Below are 18,460 nucleotides of genomic sequence, written 5' to 3' on the forward strand. Positions count from 1 at the left end.
TGTCTGTAGCTTTAAATGCTAATGAGGAGGAGAGAGGCGGGGCAAGGTGGAGGGTGGGTGTGTGGCCTTAACCAGCTTGCGCTGCCATGCGCTAATGTTGACAGTGGATGTATCGCAATGGCTCGTAGACACACAGTTCTTCAAGCTTTTCAGTTTGACCCAGAATCTGATCCGGATGGAGAAGCACCGGATGAAGAAGTTGCAACTCAGCGGCTACAGCAGGACGTCTCCGAATAGTTAGTTTAAAATATTGTGTCTGGATACGGTACTTTAGTTGGTTTGTTTATGTATGCTGTTACAGTTATTATCATGTAGCTAATGCTAGCCATAGGCTCGGATGAAGGAACTAAAAAAATACTACGGTGTTCATTTGTACATCCAAATATTGAGTAACTGCCATGCTTCGCTCGTTTGCAAGCCATGATGTCTCTCGAGGAAAAAAAATATTGCGCTCGCCTCGCACGGTAGTAGCTCATTTTCTCATGGGCGGGCAAAGCAGAGAAAGGGAAGGTAACCTTTCCCCGTATGACGACATAAAGGGAAGATTCCAGATCGGGCCATCTGAGCTTTCATTTTCTCAAAGTCGAAGCAGGATACCCAGGGCTCGGTTTACACCGATCGCCATTTCTAGCCACTGGGGGACCATAGGCAGGCTAGGGGAACTCATATTAATGTTAAAAAACCTCAGAAAGTGAAATTTTCATGCCATGGGACCTTTAACTTTTATAAAGAATATCTCTTTGGTTTTGAGACTTTAGTCTTTGTAACTTCAGGGATCTCATCTATGCACAAACAGCTTGTAACACTCCAAATAGAAAGGAAAACTTGAAAATCGTATCATATGACCCCTTTAAAATATTAGTACTTGTTCTCACACACTCCTATCGTTTCACTTTAGAAGAGGTTCATTCATCCACTGGGATGGATCACTATTGTATTAATTTTGCATGGTTTTTGAAGTGTCAGCTTTGAGGGACCCATACACTTGTATTTTATGGACTACTGCCAGAACAGGATCCGGGACCTCTCAGTTTTTGACTGTCTGTGTTTCAGATCCACTATCTCTTGTCAGAAGTGATGTTATAGCATGGCTTTACCAGTTAAACACATAATTTTCTATGAGTGTATGCACACCAGCGGCGCCACTTGTCATCAGAGGTGAACAGAGGCATCAGAGGTGAACAAAGTACATTTACTTGAGTATTGTACTTAAGTACACTTTTTGAGTATCTGTACTTTGTGAGTATTATTTTTTCTGGAAACTTATGACTTTAACTATATCATACTTTTCACTCCACTACATTTCTATCAAAGTGCTAGAAATGTACTTTGATAGAAATGTACATTTTTTGTACATGTACAGCTTTAAAAATCAGTGGGTGTTTTTTGTCTCTAAAACATGACACTTTTTTTCAGAAAGTCTATCAGTAATCACTCTTGTAGGGTTACGTGGAGTGATTTCCCAGCATTTTTTGAACACTAACTAGTTGCAAATGTGATATTTATTTACAACATTTCAATAAGAATATTAATATTATGATATATATTAGACACGATATTGTTTGATTTTGCAAAATTGTGTAAATGAAAATATTAACTATAAAGCCACAGAAGAACTATTGGGTGTCTCCAACCAAAAATAACAAAATAACTAAAATATAATAAAATACCTAACTACATAATACTACTATTGTTAGAAATTGCAACAAAATTAAAATAGAAATATAAACTTTTGAACTGCGGGTTTCGTCTGGTCAGAGGAGAACTGACCCCCGACTGAGCCTGGTTTCTCCCAAGGTTTTTTTCTCCATTCTGTCTCAGAGGGAGTTTTGGTTCCTTGCCGCTGTCGCCTCTGGCTTGCTCAGTTGGGGACACTTAATTTCTAGCGATTATCGCCGATTTGATTGCACAGATACTATTTAAACTAAACTGAGCTAGACAATGACATCTCTGAATTCAATAATGAAATGCCTTTAACTGAAAATTGAGTGTTTAATCTTATCATTATACATTACTGACACTCTATCCTCCAATTTGATACTGTTAAGTGCTTTGACACAATCTGTATTGTAAAAGCGCTATATAAATAAAGGTGACTTGACTTGACTTATCATTATGTGAATGACATGTCCCTAATATTTGAGATTCTTAAAGTGCCCCTATTATGGGTTATTATGTGCCCCATATTTTGGTTTTGGGAGTCCCCAACAACAGGTTGACATGCATGTAAGGTCAAAAACACTTTCATTTTCTTATGATATGTATTTATTTCTACCTTATTTGCTCAACGACTCCCAAACGATTCGCTCAACGATTCATTTTTCCAAACTGCTCCTCTGCGTGATGCTAATCTGCGGTGATTGGTCAATTTCATTTAAAGAAGTGTTTGTGAGTGTTTAACGCTCCAAAAGTGGCAACTACTGGCAAAGAATGAATTTGCATTTTCATTCAGACCAACGGAAAATCAAGTTTTCCCAGGTCTGCGCAGTGGGCGGGAAATATGCTAATGTTTCATGTTGACATCAACATGAAACGGCTTGGGATTCGTTTTAAAAACGACTCGTTTCAATGATTCAGAGTCGACTCTTTCTTTTGAGAGACAATAACTTTATACACGGTGCACTTTCAGATTTAAAACTTTTGTTTTCATTCACTTATTGCTATCCATTGAGTTGCACTCTGTCTGTTGTGATGACAAAGAATTAAAAAAATTATGTTTTAGTCTGAGCTGCCTCAGTGGTCTAATATCAGTACTCATCAATGTCAAAATAAAAGCATTCAGTTTGCATGGTGCAGGAACATGAAGGTGCAAGCAGCTAAACATTTAATTATTATATCTTATGTTACAAAAGTTAAACAGACTGGCAGGTATAGGTGGGACCAAGTCATTGCTCTCAAGTCACATCACTAATCACTAATGCACAGTCATCATTTAATCATTTAATTGGTCACTTAATTATCTCATTAACTTTAACTTAATTAACTGTTTATCAAAATTCAGTTAAGGAGGCAAAATCCAAATATTTCTCAAACTTGATCGCAAAAAATGCCAATAGGCCCAAAGTTCTCTTCAAAACCATAAATTCTGTTTTTAGTCCAATTGTTTGCTCAGTTCCTGATGTCAATCTTGAGACGTGCACCCAATTCTCTGAATTTTTTGTTCAGAAAGTACAAGATATTAGATCACACTTCTCTCCTCTTGACTTAGATCACTCTCATCTGGTTCATTCATCCTGTAGTTTCACATATTTTCAGCCAGTATCTTCATCTCAATTACTCAAAATAATTTCTCAGATGAAAATTATATTTTGTCAGTCCGATGTATTGTCTGGTGGTCTGTTTAGAGAGGTTTTAGACACAATCAGACCCACCCTCTTAGCTATTATAAACAGCTCTTTAATAAATGGGGTATTTCCGGAAAGTTTTAAACATGCTATCGTACAGCCCCTATTGAAAGGCCCTCATCTTGACCCCACTGTGCATAACAATTATCGCCCTCTCTCTAAACTCTCATTCATTTCAAAGGTTTTGGAAAAAGTTGCACTCTCACAGTTTACTTTGTACCTGGATAATTTTAATATTTTAGACCCATTTCAATCTGGTTTTAGAGCACTGCATAGCACTGAGTCGGCATTGCTAAAGGTTACAAATGACATTCTGCTGACCATTGATTCTGGGTCATCTGCTTTCCTGATACTTTTAGATTTAAGTGCCGCATTTGATACTGTTGACCACAATATTCTTCTGAAACGACTTGAGTATGTTGTTGGGGTTCAGGGCCTAGCTTTAGAGTGGTTCGCCTCATACTTAAAGGGGAGGACTTTTTCTGTAAATATCGGGTCATTTACTTCACCGCCTGCACCTATCCATTGTGGAGTTCCACAGGAATCCATTTTAGGCCCTCTTTTGTTTTCCCTTTACATGCTCCCTTTGGGCTCAATACTCCAAAAATATAACATTAATTATCATTGTTATGCCGATGACCTTCAACTATATCTTCCAATCAAACCAGGAAATGACTTTTCATTGGATCATCTTTTTTTATGCCTTAATGAAGTCAAGACCTGGATGACAAAAAACTCCTTACAATTGAATGAAAATAAAACTGAAGTGCTTCTACTGGGCCCTGCTGCTACTAACAATTCCATTAAAACACAGTTTGGTTGTCTAAGTAATAACCTTCACAATCATGCAAAAAATCTTGGAGTCCATTTTGATCCCCTTCTCCAATTTGATAAGCATATAAATGCAGTTGTAAGGAGTAGCTTTTTTCATCTTAGAACAATGGCTAAGGTGAAAAACTTTCTTTCTTGTCATGACCTTGAAATAGTAATTCATGCACTAATTTCCTCTCGTTTGGATTACTGTAACTCTTTGTACATAGGCCTACCTCAATTTACACTGTCACGATTACAGATGGTTCAAAATGCAGCAGCCAGTTTCTTAACAGGAACTAAGAAAAGGGACCATATCACCCCTGTCCTTGCCTCATTGCACTGGCTCCCTATAAAGTTTAGAGTCGATTTTAAGATCCTTCTTTTTGCATACAAGGCATTGCGTAATTCTGCCCCGGATTATATTTGTGCTCTCATTAAGCCATATACAGCCTCTAGGTCTCTAAGATCTAGTGATCAGTTACTTTTATCTGTCCCCCGTTCACGTTGTAAAACAAAAGGTGATCGAGCTTTCTCAGTAGTGGCCCCAAAGCTGTGGAACAGTCTACCTTTCAACATCAGAGCTTCTCCATCATTGGATGCTTTTAAATCTAGCTTAAAGACTTATTTTTACTCTTTAGCATTTGAGTGATGTTGTATAGGTATTTTGAATAGTTTAACTGAAGTTTTATGAAATTACATTTTAATTGTTTTTTGATACTTGTTTTTCCTGTTGTCTCCCCTTCCTTTTCTTTTAAATTGTTATTTTTATTGTAAAGCACTTTGGATCAACTACAGTTGTGTTAAACTTGTGCTCTATAAATAAAATTTGCCTTGCCTTGCCTTGCCTTGCCTTAATTAGATAATTTACTTTAACACTATTTAGCAGAGTTGTGGACTTGATGACTCAAGACTTGACTAGGACTTGAGTCCCAAATTTGAGGACTTGGTATTTGACTCGAGACTTGCTTGTGACTTAAAAGCAATGACTTGGTCCTAACTCTGCTGGCAGGAACATCCAGTGATGCTCCGACCAAACTTACTTTGAATGCACTTGACAATGTAATTACAACTTGCCAACTCATAAATACCAATTTCACAGGACTTGAACATACCATTTGAGTACATGGCAAGTTATTTTAAACGTGTTCTGTGCACATTCTGGGAACCTGCAGCCTCTATGTCCTTTGGGTTACACCTTTCAATTTACAAATTAAGCTCTGCATCCTACTAACTTTACAAGTTGACATGTACTTGCAAAGTTAATTCTAGTCAGAACAATGTCTGCAAAATTAGAACTAATGTTCATGTCTATCAGGAATACTTATAAAGGAAGGTCTGTGATTTCCCTCCAAATGAGTACTAGCTTATGGAATCATTATGTTTGTGTGTGTGTGTGTGTGTGTGTGTGTGTGTGTGTGTGTGTGTACAGGGAAAATGTGGTGATAGAGTTGGATTATTCCCAGCTAATTTTGTGCAGCGAGTGCGTCCAGGTGAACGTGTCTGGAAGGTGACGCAAAGTGTCCATGGCAACAAAGACCTAGGCCACCTGACTGTTAAAGAGGCTCAGGTAACACACACACACACACACTGCTTATTAATAGTTAGTAAGGTAGTTCTTAAGTTGATGTTTGTGTTGTGATTAAGGGATCTAAAATATGGTCATGCAGAATAAGGCATTCATTTGTGCTTTATAATCACTAATAAACAGCCAAAATGCTAGTAATATGCATGCTGATAAGCAAATAGTTAATAGTGAGAATTGGACCTTAATAATATAAAGTGTTACCATATATACAGTACTGTGCAAAAGTCTTAAGCCACTAATATTTTCGCTAGCTAAAAAATGGTTTAAAGTCAGTTATTTATATCTTTTGCTGTAGTGTGTCAGTAGGAAATATCGGTTTACATTTTCCAAACATTCATTTAGCCATTAATTGTAATAATCCAGTGAGATTTTTGTTTGTACAAGGAGTCTCCACACAGAGATCTGATCTCAACATCATCCAGTCTGTCTGGAGTGACATGAAGAAACAGAAAAAAACCGAGACCGACTAAAGCCCAGCTCACACTGTGTGATTTTGGCCACGATTTGGTTGTCTGAGACAAATTTTGAAAATCCAAAAAAATTCCTGTAATCCTAGGCTAAAATCCTGGTTTGACATGTTCACCGGCAGCCGATTAATGGGTGTTGGTGCACAGTCCTGCAGTGTGATGTCTCCTACGACAAACGACAAACTGTCTCCGTTTTTCAATTTTCAGAATTAATGCTAGAGATTTCTTCCAACCCCTATAAACTCCGGCGCTCCCATCCTCCGCTCACGGAATTCATATGATATTTTGCCTTTGCTCTGATAAACACCGGTTGTGCCGCTGTTTTCATGTGGGTGTGTAGTGCTGCTTACACTATTCTTCTTAAATATGCTGCAATTGCCGCCATTCATATACTTTTCATGATAGCCAACATTACAGCGCAATGCAGCTCGCAGTCACTGAACATGTATGGGTTCATAATGTAAATCTCCAGACAAGTTTTCTTGCGTACACCCGTTTTTAACGTGTCTTGACTGTTGTACAGTCTGACATTAATGACAACTGAGATCCCACAGTGTGACATGATCATCATGTACAGTCTGACAAGTAACAATTGTAAAGGAATATTAAAAATTACACAGTGTGTGCCCAGCTTAAAACCAGAAGAACTGTGGCAATGTCTCCAAGACTCTTCAAGAGACCTACCTACAAAGCTACAGTACTGTTACAAGTTTTAGGCACTTGTGTACAAATGCTGTAAAATGAGTATGCTGTCAAAAATAATGTCATAAATAGATTTTATTTATCAATTAACTTCTGTTAACTAAATTAAATCAACATTTGGCGTGACTATCCTTTGCGTTTAAAGCAGCTTTTGTCCTCTGTACACTTGTGCATAGTTTTTCATGTAGCTATCACAGTTCTTCTGGATTTATTATGTCTTAGTTCTGTTTCTTCATGTCTTTCCAGACAGACTGGATGATGATCAGATCAGATCTGTGTGTGGAGCACTGGCTGTTGTCAGACAAAAATCTCACTGGATTATTACAATTTATAGAGAAAGGATTGTTTGGAAATAACTGTCGGTGCAGATAGCCTTGTGGGCAGCGTGCTGACATATACTGTAAGGTCGTTGCACTTCAGGCTTCCCGAGTTCAAGTTCTGTCTGGCAAACCTTTCCCAGTCCCGCCTCCCTCTCTCTCCCACCTCACTTCCTGTAAACCAATTGTCCAACCAAAATAAAGGCAAAAATAAGTCTTTAAAAACTTATAGAAACAACTACCTTAAAACCATTTTTTTTTAAAATAAAATACTAAGACTTTGTACAGCACTGTGTGTATATATATATATATATATGTATGTACACTGTAAAAAAATAAGTGTAATTTTAACTATAAAATTTTGTAAAAACACTACGGGAAAAAAACTGTTAATAGGTTAATAGTAAGTTCCCGTACTATATACAGGAAAAAACTGTAAAAGATCTAACCAGACATTTCATGTAATTTTACAGTAAAATGCTGTTAATTGGGCAGTTTTTAGAAGTAAAAATAACAAATTCATGTACAATTTAGTCAAAAACTGTAAACTGATATTCCCAGAATTCCCTGCATGACACTGCACATTTGAAAGTATTTTGTTTAAATAATCATGTTTTTTAATACTTTTTGTTATCAGTTATGTGCATTTGGGCTTTATGTTACATCTTCTGTTGTTTAATTACAGTTTATTGCATTATTTAAGTATCGTGTGTTACCATGATGGTGTTTTGTGTTTGCATGAATGACTCTTGTGGAGAAGTTTGTGATGAGCTTTGATTCTTCATGTGGCTTTCTCTTTTACCACCTGCACTATTATGGTGGTTGACAGTATGTTAAAGGTACAAAACAGATTTTAATAGCAGTGTGTGTTGTTGAATTTACTGGTTTACATTCAAATTTCCTTACTGTTTTATTCTGTAAATTGTACAGTTTGTTCTGTAAATGTGTTTACAGTTTTTCTGTATTTTTTACAAAATTATTCTGGCAACCACAGCTGCCAAAATTATTTTGTAAAAACTACAGAATTTTTTTTACAGTGTATGTATGTATATAATATACGTAAAATGTGTGTGTGTGTGTGTGTATATATAAGTGGAAATCTTTGCTAATTTACTTTTTGTAACACAACATGAAAAAACCATGAAAATGTGTCGTCTGGCCACTCTAGTGGGACAGGGCCATTGCTAGGATTTCTGGGGCCCTGATACTGTTTATTTGTTCTTCCCAAATCTGAGGGGGGTCATCTTCCCCCAAAGGTCTCACTTTAAATGTTTTACTGTACAAATCTAAATATTTTGTGTCGACAAATCAAATATAAAAAAAGTTTAAAATTCAACATAAATTCACAGATCACTATAATCCAATGACAAAAATGTGATTATTTAATTTGAATGCTGATCAGATGAAACATATCTCACAGATGAAAAGATTATATGATTCAATGTCTTTGTTTTTAGTGAAATCAATAGTAGGAAAATTAAACATGGGGGCATATATCTATTTAAGTAAAGTCTTCGGTTTATTTTACTGTTGTTCTTTTCATCTTCAAACCACATTTCTTTTTCTCATAGATTTGTGTGGGTAAAAATGAAGAAACTGATGGCTTTCTAAAGCTAAGCAGTGGTAAGAAGAGAGGTCTGGTCCCGACTGATTCACTGGAGGAGATATAACAGCTTATAAAGTTGACCACAGTCATGAACAGCATTTATCATGATACAGCAACATCATTTGCCACATAAACCTTTTGTATTATGTCAAATGTATACACAAATATTAGCTGCATTAAAGAGCCGTGGTTTGTTCAATCTGATTGGATCCTCATAATTTATGCTTCTCTACCATCATGTTCATGTTTCTTTGGTTTTTGGGAAAATAAGTTTATTCCTGTTATTCAGGAAAATGATATGTTGTTGGCATATATAATTCCTAGTGCAGTGGAACAGAAATTTAACAACTCCTGGAGAAGATTAAGGGTTAATCTGAAATATGGAACTACTCTGCAAAATATTATGAACTGGGCAAGTCTCAGTTTTGTTCTTATCCATCAAACATAAACTTTCACAATATCTTAAGAACATGGACTTCAGTTCCTTTACCATGGAACAATACTAAAAGAAAATGGCAGATAATATTTTATGTTTTGTAAGATTTATAATGAACACATACACCTTTCAAAGAAAGACAAAGCGTTGGATTTCCTTCTATAAAACACAAACACTTATTTTAATGTGCTTGATTATCTATACTACTAATATTTATAAATCATCGTTTTATGACTACACCGACTAAAACATTTTTTTTTTCAGATCATAAACATAAAAGTGTGACTTTCATTTCAAAAGTGGCCTACATTTCTTATAAACCAGCGAATATAGACTACAACCTATTTTTCACTATCACTGCTGTACATCTATTTTTGCCTGCCCTCATTCTGACAGACATTATGTGTGTATGTGTGTGTATTTAGTAATCAGTACACTAAAGTAGGGCAGATTTCAGAGATGACGAAATGTGCCTAACAGTAGAGTGCAGTGAGATGTTCTCATGAGAACATTATTCATTAACATTTTCTTTTAGTTATTTCTGTCATACAGCAGGTGTTTTACCTGAAACAGACTATAGACCCACAGAACCTACAATACTCAGAATAAACGAGTGCACCCCCTCTGAAACTTAACACATTCAGGTCTTAGTCATTATTTAGAAGACATATTAGTGTTCTTTGGAGATACAATGTTTAAGCAAGTCTGCTTGATCAGTTACCAAAGAAGCATGCCAAAATTATAGGCTACAGGAAATAAGATTTTCTTATCAAAGTGACAAAATGTTGCATTGCAACAATTAGTACACCCTCGTGAATTTTCTGGTGCAAATTAGGCAGTTTTGAACAGCTTGTAAGTATGCAAAACCAAAATGTTTAAAGAGACGTAATTTCTGGACAATTAAAAGCATTAAAAAGCCCACTGAATCATTCTTCTATTTAATGCTTTTCAGCTTTTCATTGTTTTCAAAATTCAATGTCTCTGTTACAAGTGTAACCGTGATCCCCTGAGAAGGGGAACGAGACACTGCATCTGATGAAGATGTGATGTGGAACAACAGTCCATGATGTACGACCATCAGTATAAAAGGTCACCAGTAATACATCATCAACTTCTTTGTTTGAAGGAAACGTAGGCAGATCCAGGGCATGGCAATGAAACGCAGTGCCTCGTACCCCTTCTTAGGGAACCAGGGTTACACTTCTAACCAAGAAGTCTCCTTTCGAATGGCAAAAAAGTACAGAGACCAGCATTCCCGAAGGTGCTTGCCAACGGGAAGGGATGCTATTAAGACAAAAAGATCACTTCCTATAGGGGCTGAGAGATGTAATGCCATGGCGGAGTGGGGGACTCATGATGGGAAGAAGGGAAGTACCACTCTACACTCAACCCAAAAGACTCCTACAAGAGAGTAGATAGCTACATTGGGATTGGCATCCCGTGGGACTCAATGCAAATCTACCGGGAGTGGGCAGTTTTACCTTTACTGTGGGCGGTCAGAAAAATGTAGCACTTGTCCCGTGATTTGGCACATACCAAGAGTGATGCAGTTACATAAACAGGTGTTTACATGGTGTTCGTTCGTACATGATTACATTGCCCACCGCTGTACCGTTCCCCACTGTTGTTTTGGACACAAATAATACAGCCAAAATTGTACTTGTAAGGATAGCTATGCGTACACAGCATGTGTACATAGCATGGACCGTGTTTAAATATGAGTTCGGTTCATATGGTTCACCACGCGGTCATATTATAATTATTATTTTGCGTCATCCATAGTATTTTAGGTTTCGTCTGAAACCGAGTACGTCTCTTTAGATATTCAACCGCATTAAGCCCACTGATCTGCCACTTAACATCATATTGAGCAAAACCCAAGACATCGGTAGGTCTACAATATTAGCCTAATATCAGTTCACACACAGGCTTATCACCATGTTAGTTGTAGTGGGTGACAAACTACGGTATTAAGCTTGTAAACCTTATAATCGCTCATAGAAAAAACATTGGATATCATAATTTTTTTTATCATGACTAATTTATTAATGATCCAGCATCATCTGTATTAAAGAGAGAGAATCATTTCACCCGATGTTTAAAGATAATAAAATAGCCTTGACAGCCTAAGTTACTTACACATAACTAACTGTTACTGAGGAACTTGCTCTCTCCCGCTGGACTCGTGTGTGTGTATCGGTAAAAGAGGAAAGCAGGCAGTGGACCAAACCACTGTAAGGCAAGGGAGGGGGGAATCAAAACATTTCTGAACTTAAAATGTTTTTTTGCGTTTATTTTGTTTTACTACTCACGCAATTATTTTAAGTATATGTCCATTATATTATTTTTAATACACAGAGTCGCTTGTAATGATATTTTTAGGGGGAACAACCCTCAGATAGGGGGAGGGGGGGGGATTTTTAGAATAGCTGCTTCTGACATATTAGCCAGGAGACTAAAGTTTTAGTGCACACACAGTAAATGGCTGCAGATGGCGCCATCTTTGATTTAGCGCAACCATTCGCTGTATCGCTGCCATAGTTTGACCAAACTCCCCATCGCAATCTTTCCCTTTAAACAGACTCTTAAGCCTTTACTGCCTAATGGTTTGCCAGCTGATATAACTTTATATATAATAAAAAATAAATAAATTTAAAAAAAAAAATAAAATATATATATATATATAATAAAAAAGTTAACAACCATTAGTCTAGCGACAATTTTTTTCTTTGCATGAAAACACTTTACTTAGCCTAATCGAACACTGGGTGTATTACAGCTTCAGAATTATATTCATATAGACTGAGATGTAAAGAATTTTCAACAGTGATAAGGTATAGCTAAGAGTGGTCCAGATTGCTGTCCCTAATACTTTGCAATTGAATGAATGAATGAATGAATGAGGCATTTATATAGCGCAATTCAAACATTGTTTATCAAATGCTAAATCTGCTTCCAATTGTCTCAATTTGGATCTGTCATGTGAGCTTGTCAGCTCCCGTCATACAATACATCAATACGTCAATAAAACAGAATACAAAGCCATGGTAAAAATGGATTGGGTGCTTGGGATGCACAGTGCAGCAGTAATTAAGTGCTGTCATTACAAAAGAAAACAATAGAAAGACTATGAATGTCCTCAACTGTTTACAATGTGTATAACGAGTAAGAATTACATTTGTTACAGTACTTACAATAAGAATAAATGTGCAAGCTCATTTTTCACTACAAGATAATAAAGATCCAGTGAGAATCTACTCACACACACACACACCAAATGGTGTATTTCATGGTTTCTGCGTAAATATTAAGTAGTACAACTGTTTTCTGAAGGATCATGTGACACTGAAGGCTGAAGTAATGATGCTAAAAAAAAAAAAAACATTTTTAAATATTTCATAATAGAAAACACTTTAAATTATAACAATATTTCACAATATTACTGTTTTTATACTGTATTTTTCATCAAATAAATGCAGCCTTAGTGAGACTTTGGTGAGTATTAAAACATTTAAAAATCATTAAAAGTACTCTCTGTGTGTGTGTGTGTGTGTGTGTGTGTGTGTGTGTGCGTTTTACATAAATTTGTATAATGACGAGGGTATGACAGGTATTACAAGGAGAACGTGACTTTTCAGGACATTACCCCATGTCCCCACTTTTCAAAACGCTTATAAATCACACAGAATGGAGTGTATTGAAAATCTGAAATAGCAGAAAGTCTCCTGTAAGGGGTAGGGTTAGGGTTGGTGTAGGGCAATAGCACATACAGTTTGTACAGTATAAAAACCATTACGCCTATGGGATGTCCCCACTTTTCACAAAAACAAATGTGTGTGTGTAAAACAAAAACAAGACTACAAAAAGTCTAAACCTACCTCTTTTGGCAAGGTTTTCCTTGAAGAAGTTTGTGATGTCAGTATTGTGTATTCTTTTATAGGGATTTATGAGTGCTGAAGGTATAAGGAAGTTGTGCTTTATCAATGTTGTCATGAATTCATCTTTATCGGGCTACACTTATAGTTTTATTCTATAAGTATATGACTTATGGACAGGAAGGGACTTGGGACTCTTGAGCTTGCATGAGGATGAGAAAACTCAAAAATCTTCTGAAGCTGGTTACCTTAAAATTTTAAGTTGGCTCAGCTTTTTTTTTTTTTTTTACACTGTACGGAGCTTGAGCAACCACCAGAGGCCCTCTTCATCCCCTAGCCCACGCTCATCATGGAATCTGACCAGGTGTGAGACCCAGCAACACGGCCCATTCCTGTGGCCGTTCTTGTGGAGTTTGAGGGCATTGAGTGGAGCCCTGCCCTTACTCCCACTACTGAAGGTATGCTGTCCCCAAAGATTTATTTGATGTGGATGAGATCTTCCCTAGCCTCCTGCATCTCTGCCTGTTCCATCCAGCCCTGAATCTCTTGTGTCTCTTCATTTAGGATAGAGAACTGGTCAACTCACTGAACCTGGCCTCTCCAAAAGTTTTTTTTTTTTTTTCCTCCATTTCTGTCACCAGATGGAACTTAGCTTGCTTTGTTGGGGTCTAAAAGGAACTCATATCATTGAACTGATGACTACAACATGGAAACAAAACTTTAACTGAATTGAGATGAATGATGACACTTGTGTTCTGCTCTATAGCGAGATTCAATTTGGTGTCAATGTTGCAAAATTCATGAATAATGAACAATTTTATTCAAAACTGAACTTAGCCAGGCTTAATAATGATACTATTGTCTTCTGTAGATTTTCTTTCAGTGGAGCAATTTCTGAATTCAACCCTTCATAATGAACTTCACAGTTATTGAACTGGACTGAACAAACACTAAGTTGACTGAAGCTGATTGATGACACTAATATATTGTCCTGGTGAAGCTGCTTTACAGCAGAATTTGGAAGCAAGTTTACATTTGTTTACCTTCCTGTTTAATACGGTGAAGATGCTTCTGTTGTACAAAGCGCTATAAATAAAAATAAATAAAAGCTTGCTTTTTCTCCCACCAAGGTTTGCATTACCAAAATAACTTGAGAAAAGCTGAGTTTTATCAGTCTCTGATGTAGTACCTCCCTTATGTCCCCTTCTCCAAATTTTTGCAAAATGAAGTGTCCAAAATGCTTACTTGCGTAAAGGCATCTACATGAAAACCAAAAATTGTGTATTATCGTTAACTGTTTCTAACTGGTCTAGTTTGTTAATGCCCTACCTAGTAAGACAATCTTCATATTTCTACATTGCAGATACAGTCATGTTTGGGGTGTATTTTGTTACACTTACAGCATCATGCACAGCCAGTAACGGCAGTGTGGTGTTGAGAATGTTGAAAAATTGACTCAAGTTGCAGAGCAAATAGTTCAGTGAATTCAGAAAAAGCTTAACTTCTCACTGCAACACGAACAATTTTTTTTACTTCTGTACACCATAGCCATGCAATTGGAACAATCACAGAAGCAGAAAAGGTAAAGCACTAATATCTGAAGTTGCAGTGTAACATTTAAGGTAGTGTTGTACAGCAAAACCTAAAACAAGTGTAAACGCGTTTTGAATCAAAACATTCAGTTCACTGAGCAGAGTTTAAATCAACTTCCAAAGTGTAAACAACCAGTACTCAAGAACCCCAGCCACTATAAAAATACAGAAGCCAGACTGACAAAACTAAATCCTTTATTTTTAATCTCAGACAGAACTTAAATTTCAATTGTTTCTCAAACAATGGTAGTCAATCTCAAACAAATTTATGTACCTCAGGTATTAACACTTGAAACAAAACATTTTCTCTTTAAACTGAATGCATGTCAGCACAGTATTTGTGTTTACACACAAAAGGAAAAAAAAAAATATATATTCTATTTCGCAGGCACCTTAGTCGGACGGATACTGAACAGATCTCGGAGGTTTACTTCAGGATCAACATGGTGTGGAATTTTACGCTCATTAAAGAGGCCAGTCAGATCAGCCTCCAGTTTGGCCCTCGGAGAGATCTTCATGCGTAATGAGAAGAGAGAGCGAAGGTCTTCAACCAGAGGACGACGATTTCGCCCTTCCAAACGTTTCTGCCAACTCTTGCTGCTCCGCTTATGTGGGTGCTTAACACAAATAACCAGAGTTAAAAATGAAGCTTAAGTGGTTTAATAAAAATGTGGTAAAGCACACATGATATTAATCAAACTTAAGCAGCTTTAATTACTATAGTAGTCAATTTGAAGTGGACCCCCCCCAAAAAAAAAACAAAGATTATGCATGCGCGCATATATATATATATATATACACACACATACATACACGTCCTAAGAAAATAACGCATTTTAGCTTTAGGACACCTCTGATGAAAAGTTTTGATCGACTTCAAATGTTGACTTTAAGGGACAGTACTACCTTGAGTTTGGCCACATCAGGTTCATGACGCAACATGTGGCGGACGATGCTTTCCTGTTGAAATAGCACAGGTGAGGCAGGGGTTACTAGCACAATATAAATCACAAATCTAAAAACACTATGAACACATCTACAAATACACAAACTTGGAAAATGAAGTCAAAACTGGAGTTGTGACTTGCAGAACTCAACCACTGGTTACTTGGCTTTAAGAGTGAAAATCTCACAAGATCATTCTACCATCCTATCCATCCATGTTCCACAGATGTACTCACACGCATGGCGAAACTCTTGCCGCAGCCAGGGAAGGAACAGTGGTGTGAGAGCAGCTGTAGATGGATCTTTCGAATATGATGCTGCAGGTTGAAGGTGGTGGAAAAGTATGCCTGGCAGCCTTGACTAGGACAGAGCAAAACCGGCTTCTGTAACGCATGTGTCCGCTTGTGTCTCCTCAAAGCATCGCGCTTCCTGAAAGTTTTTTTACATGCTATACAGGGGAATGATGCTGTTGACAGAAGGAAACCTCTTCAGAGGAGTTGGGCAAGCCATTACTGGCACAAAAAGCACATGCACTCCTCACGGAAAACAGAGCAGTTTACATCAAAGCAGCAAACACAGTTTCAGCAGTTTACCTGGGTGACTTGCCATGTGTTTTTGTAAATTCCTCCAGGTGTGCACACTGATGGGGCATTCAGCATGACGACAGCGATAACCTGAAGAAACAAATACTGGGTGCGCATTTTGAACTTGTTTTAGAAGTGGTCTCTCACTTGGGCACTTCTGATACTACCCACTAAAATATGGTGGGTAGCATATTTCAGTAGGTTACTCTTATATGTCTTTGATTATGGTTTTGGCCCAACTACACTGATTCACAGAAAATGGATTTCACACAATTTAATATATTTAAGTCCCAGTATGGCTTTGCCATCAATCTCAACTCTAAAGCATCTTAAAGTTTGTACCTCAAAGATTGAGGAATATGCACTCCCCTTCCCTGCGTTTTACATTGTTTTAGTTTTTACTAAACAAGTTCAGTACACAAGGCAGCATTAATACTTACCAAGATGTGAACCAGTAAAGAGATTTGGGATTAAACACTGGGTAATGTGTTAACAGAACATCTAATGAGCTTAACTATATGGTGATTAATTAACGGGGTTAAAGAGTTCGTGCCAGGAGATGAACATTTCGGAATTGAGGAATTCTCACCTGAATGTCTTCTATCATGCGCTTTCCGCGCAACGTGAGACTCAAACCTCAATCCACAGCCGCTTTTCAAGCATCTTAAGAAAAATTAAGAGACTCAATATATTTTACTTTTAGTGGTCAAAGTTACAGAGCATTTGTTATTAAAACATTGTGCAGAGGCACCTGAAACTGGATGTGCCGTGCGTCGCCAGGTGCAGTTTTAACGCTCGTCGTTTCCTAAACGTCTTTGCGCACTGTGGATCTTCACACTGAGAAAAACAGACTCCGTGTTGATTACAAGCACAAAGCGTGCTGACGCGAAGAGCAAAATGTGGTCAGTAATCGTGTGGTGGGGAAGAAAATAAGAGTCCGACCTTGAAATATTCGCGTTTCTCGCCGTGAGCGTAGCGCACGTGCCTCTTAAGTTTATCAGCGGTGAAGAAGCTTTTGTCACATTCAGCGGTACTGCACCTGCTCAACCAGAAGCACAAACATTCTCAGACGTACAAAAAGGAAGAAAAACGTTATTCACAGATGTAAAACCCCTTTTCTTTCCCACCATGCCAGTTCATTTTAAGTAAAGACACTCCACATAGAATCTCAATTAATACGATCCCATAACGAAGTTTAAAACTACTGAGTGTTTAGCCAAGTAGGTCATCCAAATAAGTAGTTTACACAGGTCTCACTACAGGATATACAAAATTATAAACGGTCCGTTTTTAATAACATTACTTCAGGTTTCTCTCCCCGCTGTGTATGAAAGCATGTCGGCTCAGGTGCGATTTACGGGTGAAACTGCGTCCACATCCTTCTACAACACACTTGTAAGGCCGCTGAAGGAAACAGGAAAAAAAAAAGGAAGTCTGATCAAACGCAGAAAAGAGAATAAAGAGAATGATAACCGCGGTCTTTTATTTTAAGTAAAACAAAGAAATGAATACGACTCACCGCACCGGTATGCACGGTCTCGTGCTCCTGAAGACGCCACTGACGAGTGAATGTCGCGCCACAATCGGTGTAAGAGCAATTAAACAGCTGCAGTCGCGGCACAGCGTCCTCTTTCTTAACCACCTGTGCGTTCATCATCTTTAAATGCGTATGTAACTATATCATTGCAGTTTTAATGTGATTATTATTACGTTGCTTCGTTCAATTCACATTAATAAACAAGCTATTTTCTTGGCTTTGTGAGCTATATAGCCTACACTCCGGCCACCTGCAGATGGTTGCGCTAATCATGTTTCGTAATAAGATAAGATGGGGATCTCATTAAGAGATGGTGGCTATTGTGATAGCATTATAGTGAGTAGAAGAAGTCAAACCGTCTGCTCTAGTAATTTGCTCAGATTCGTTTTCAGTTCTTAATAGTTTAATAAGTGGAAAATCGGATTCCAGACAAGATATATTAATAGACATTTTTCAAAATCTGTATAGAATTTGCCAATTAAGACTTTCAGTTTTTTTTTTTATGGGTGCCGGTTCATGTTGGTGTGTGGAGGGTAACGAGGATGTGGACAAGATAGCCAAACAGGCCCTTAAACATAATGTTATTGATTTAGATATACCTTTGGGTAAATCTGAAATGAAAGGTTTAATTAAAACGGCTATTAAAAATATGTGGCA

At 37.4% G+C, this 18,460-nt stretch overlaps 2 protein-coding genes across 5 annotated transcripts in view; one reads left to right on the forward strand and one right to left on the reverse strand.

The window, feature by feature from the left end:
• The window catches only part of LOC131525111 (SH3 and cysteine-rich domain-containing protein 2-like), a 51,419-nt gene extending 42,401 nt beyond the window's left edge, over window positions 1-9,018 (forward strand). For 3 of the 4 annotated variants that reach the window (XM_058752477.1, XM_058752478.1, XM_058752479.1), the window contains 2 exons: window positions 5,587-5,724; window positions 8,800-9,018. In XM_058752477.1, coding sequence (XP_058608460.1) covers window positions 5,587-5,724; window positions 8,800-8,898 — 237 coding nt within the window. In that variant the 3' untranslated portion in view covers window positions 8,899-9,018. The remainder of the gene's footprint in view (window positions 1-5,586; window positions 5,725-8,799) is intronic. The other variant, XM_058752480.1, reaches the window with a different exon arrangement.
• A 5,897-nt stretch (window positions 9,019-14,915) lies between these two features.
• On the reverse strand, window positions 14,916-18,007 carry 42sp43 (P43 5S RNA-binding protein). The gene is made up of 9 exons (XM_058753880.1): window positions 17,786-18,007; window positions 17,570-17,670; window positions 17,209-17,305; window positions 17,018-17,103; window positions 16,856-16,929; window positions 16,276-16,356; window positions 15,919-16,148; window positions 15,644-15,697; window positions 14,916-15,354 (listed from the first exon to the last, which is right to left on the reverse strand). Exons 1-9 carry the CDS (start codon window positions 17,921-17,923, stop codon window positions 15,115-15,117), a joined length of 1,101 nt encoding a protein of 366 aa, XP_058609863.1. The 5' UTR covers window positions 17,924-18,007; the 3' UTR covers window positions 14,916-15,114.
• Between the last annotated feature and the right edge of the window lie 453 nt (window positions 18,008-18,460).

The sequence above is a fragment of the Onychostoma macrolepis genome, chromosome 19, assembly GCF_012432095.1.
Source record: "Onychostoma macrolepis isolate SWU-2019 chromosome 19, ASM1243209v1, whole genome shotgun sequence".
Classification (NCBI taxonomy): Eukaryota; Metazoa; Chordata; class Actinopteri; order Cypriniformes; family Cyprinidae; genus Onychostoma; species Onychostoma macrolepis.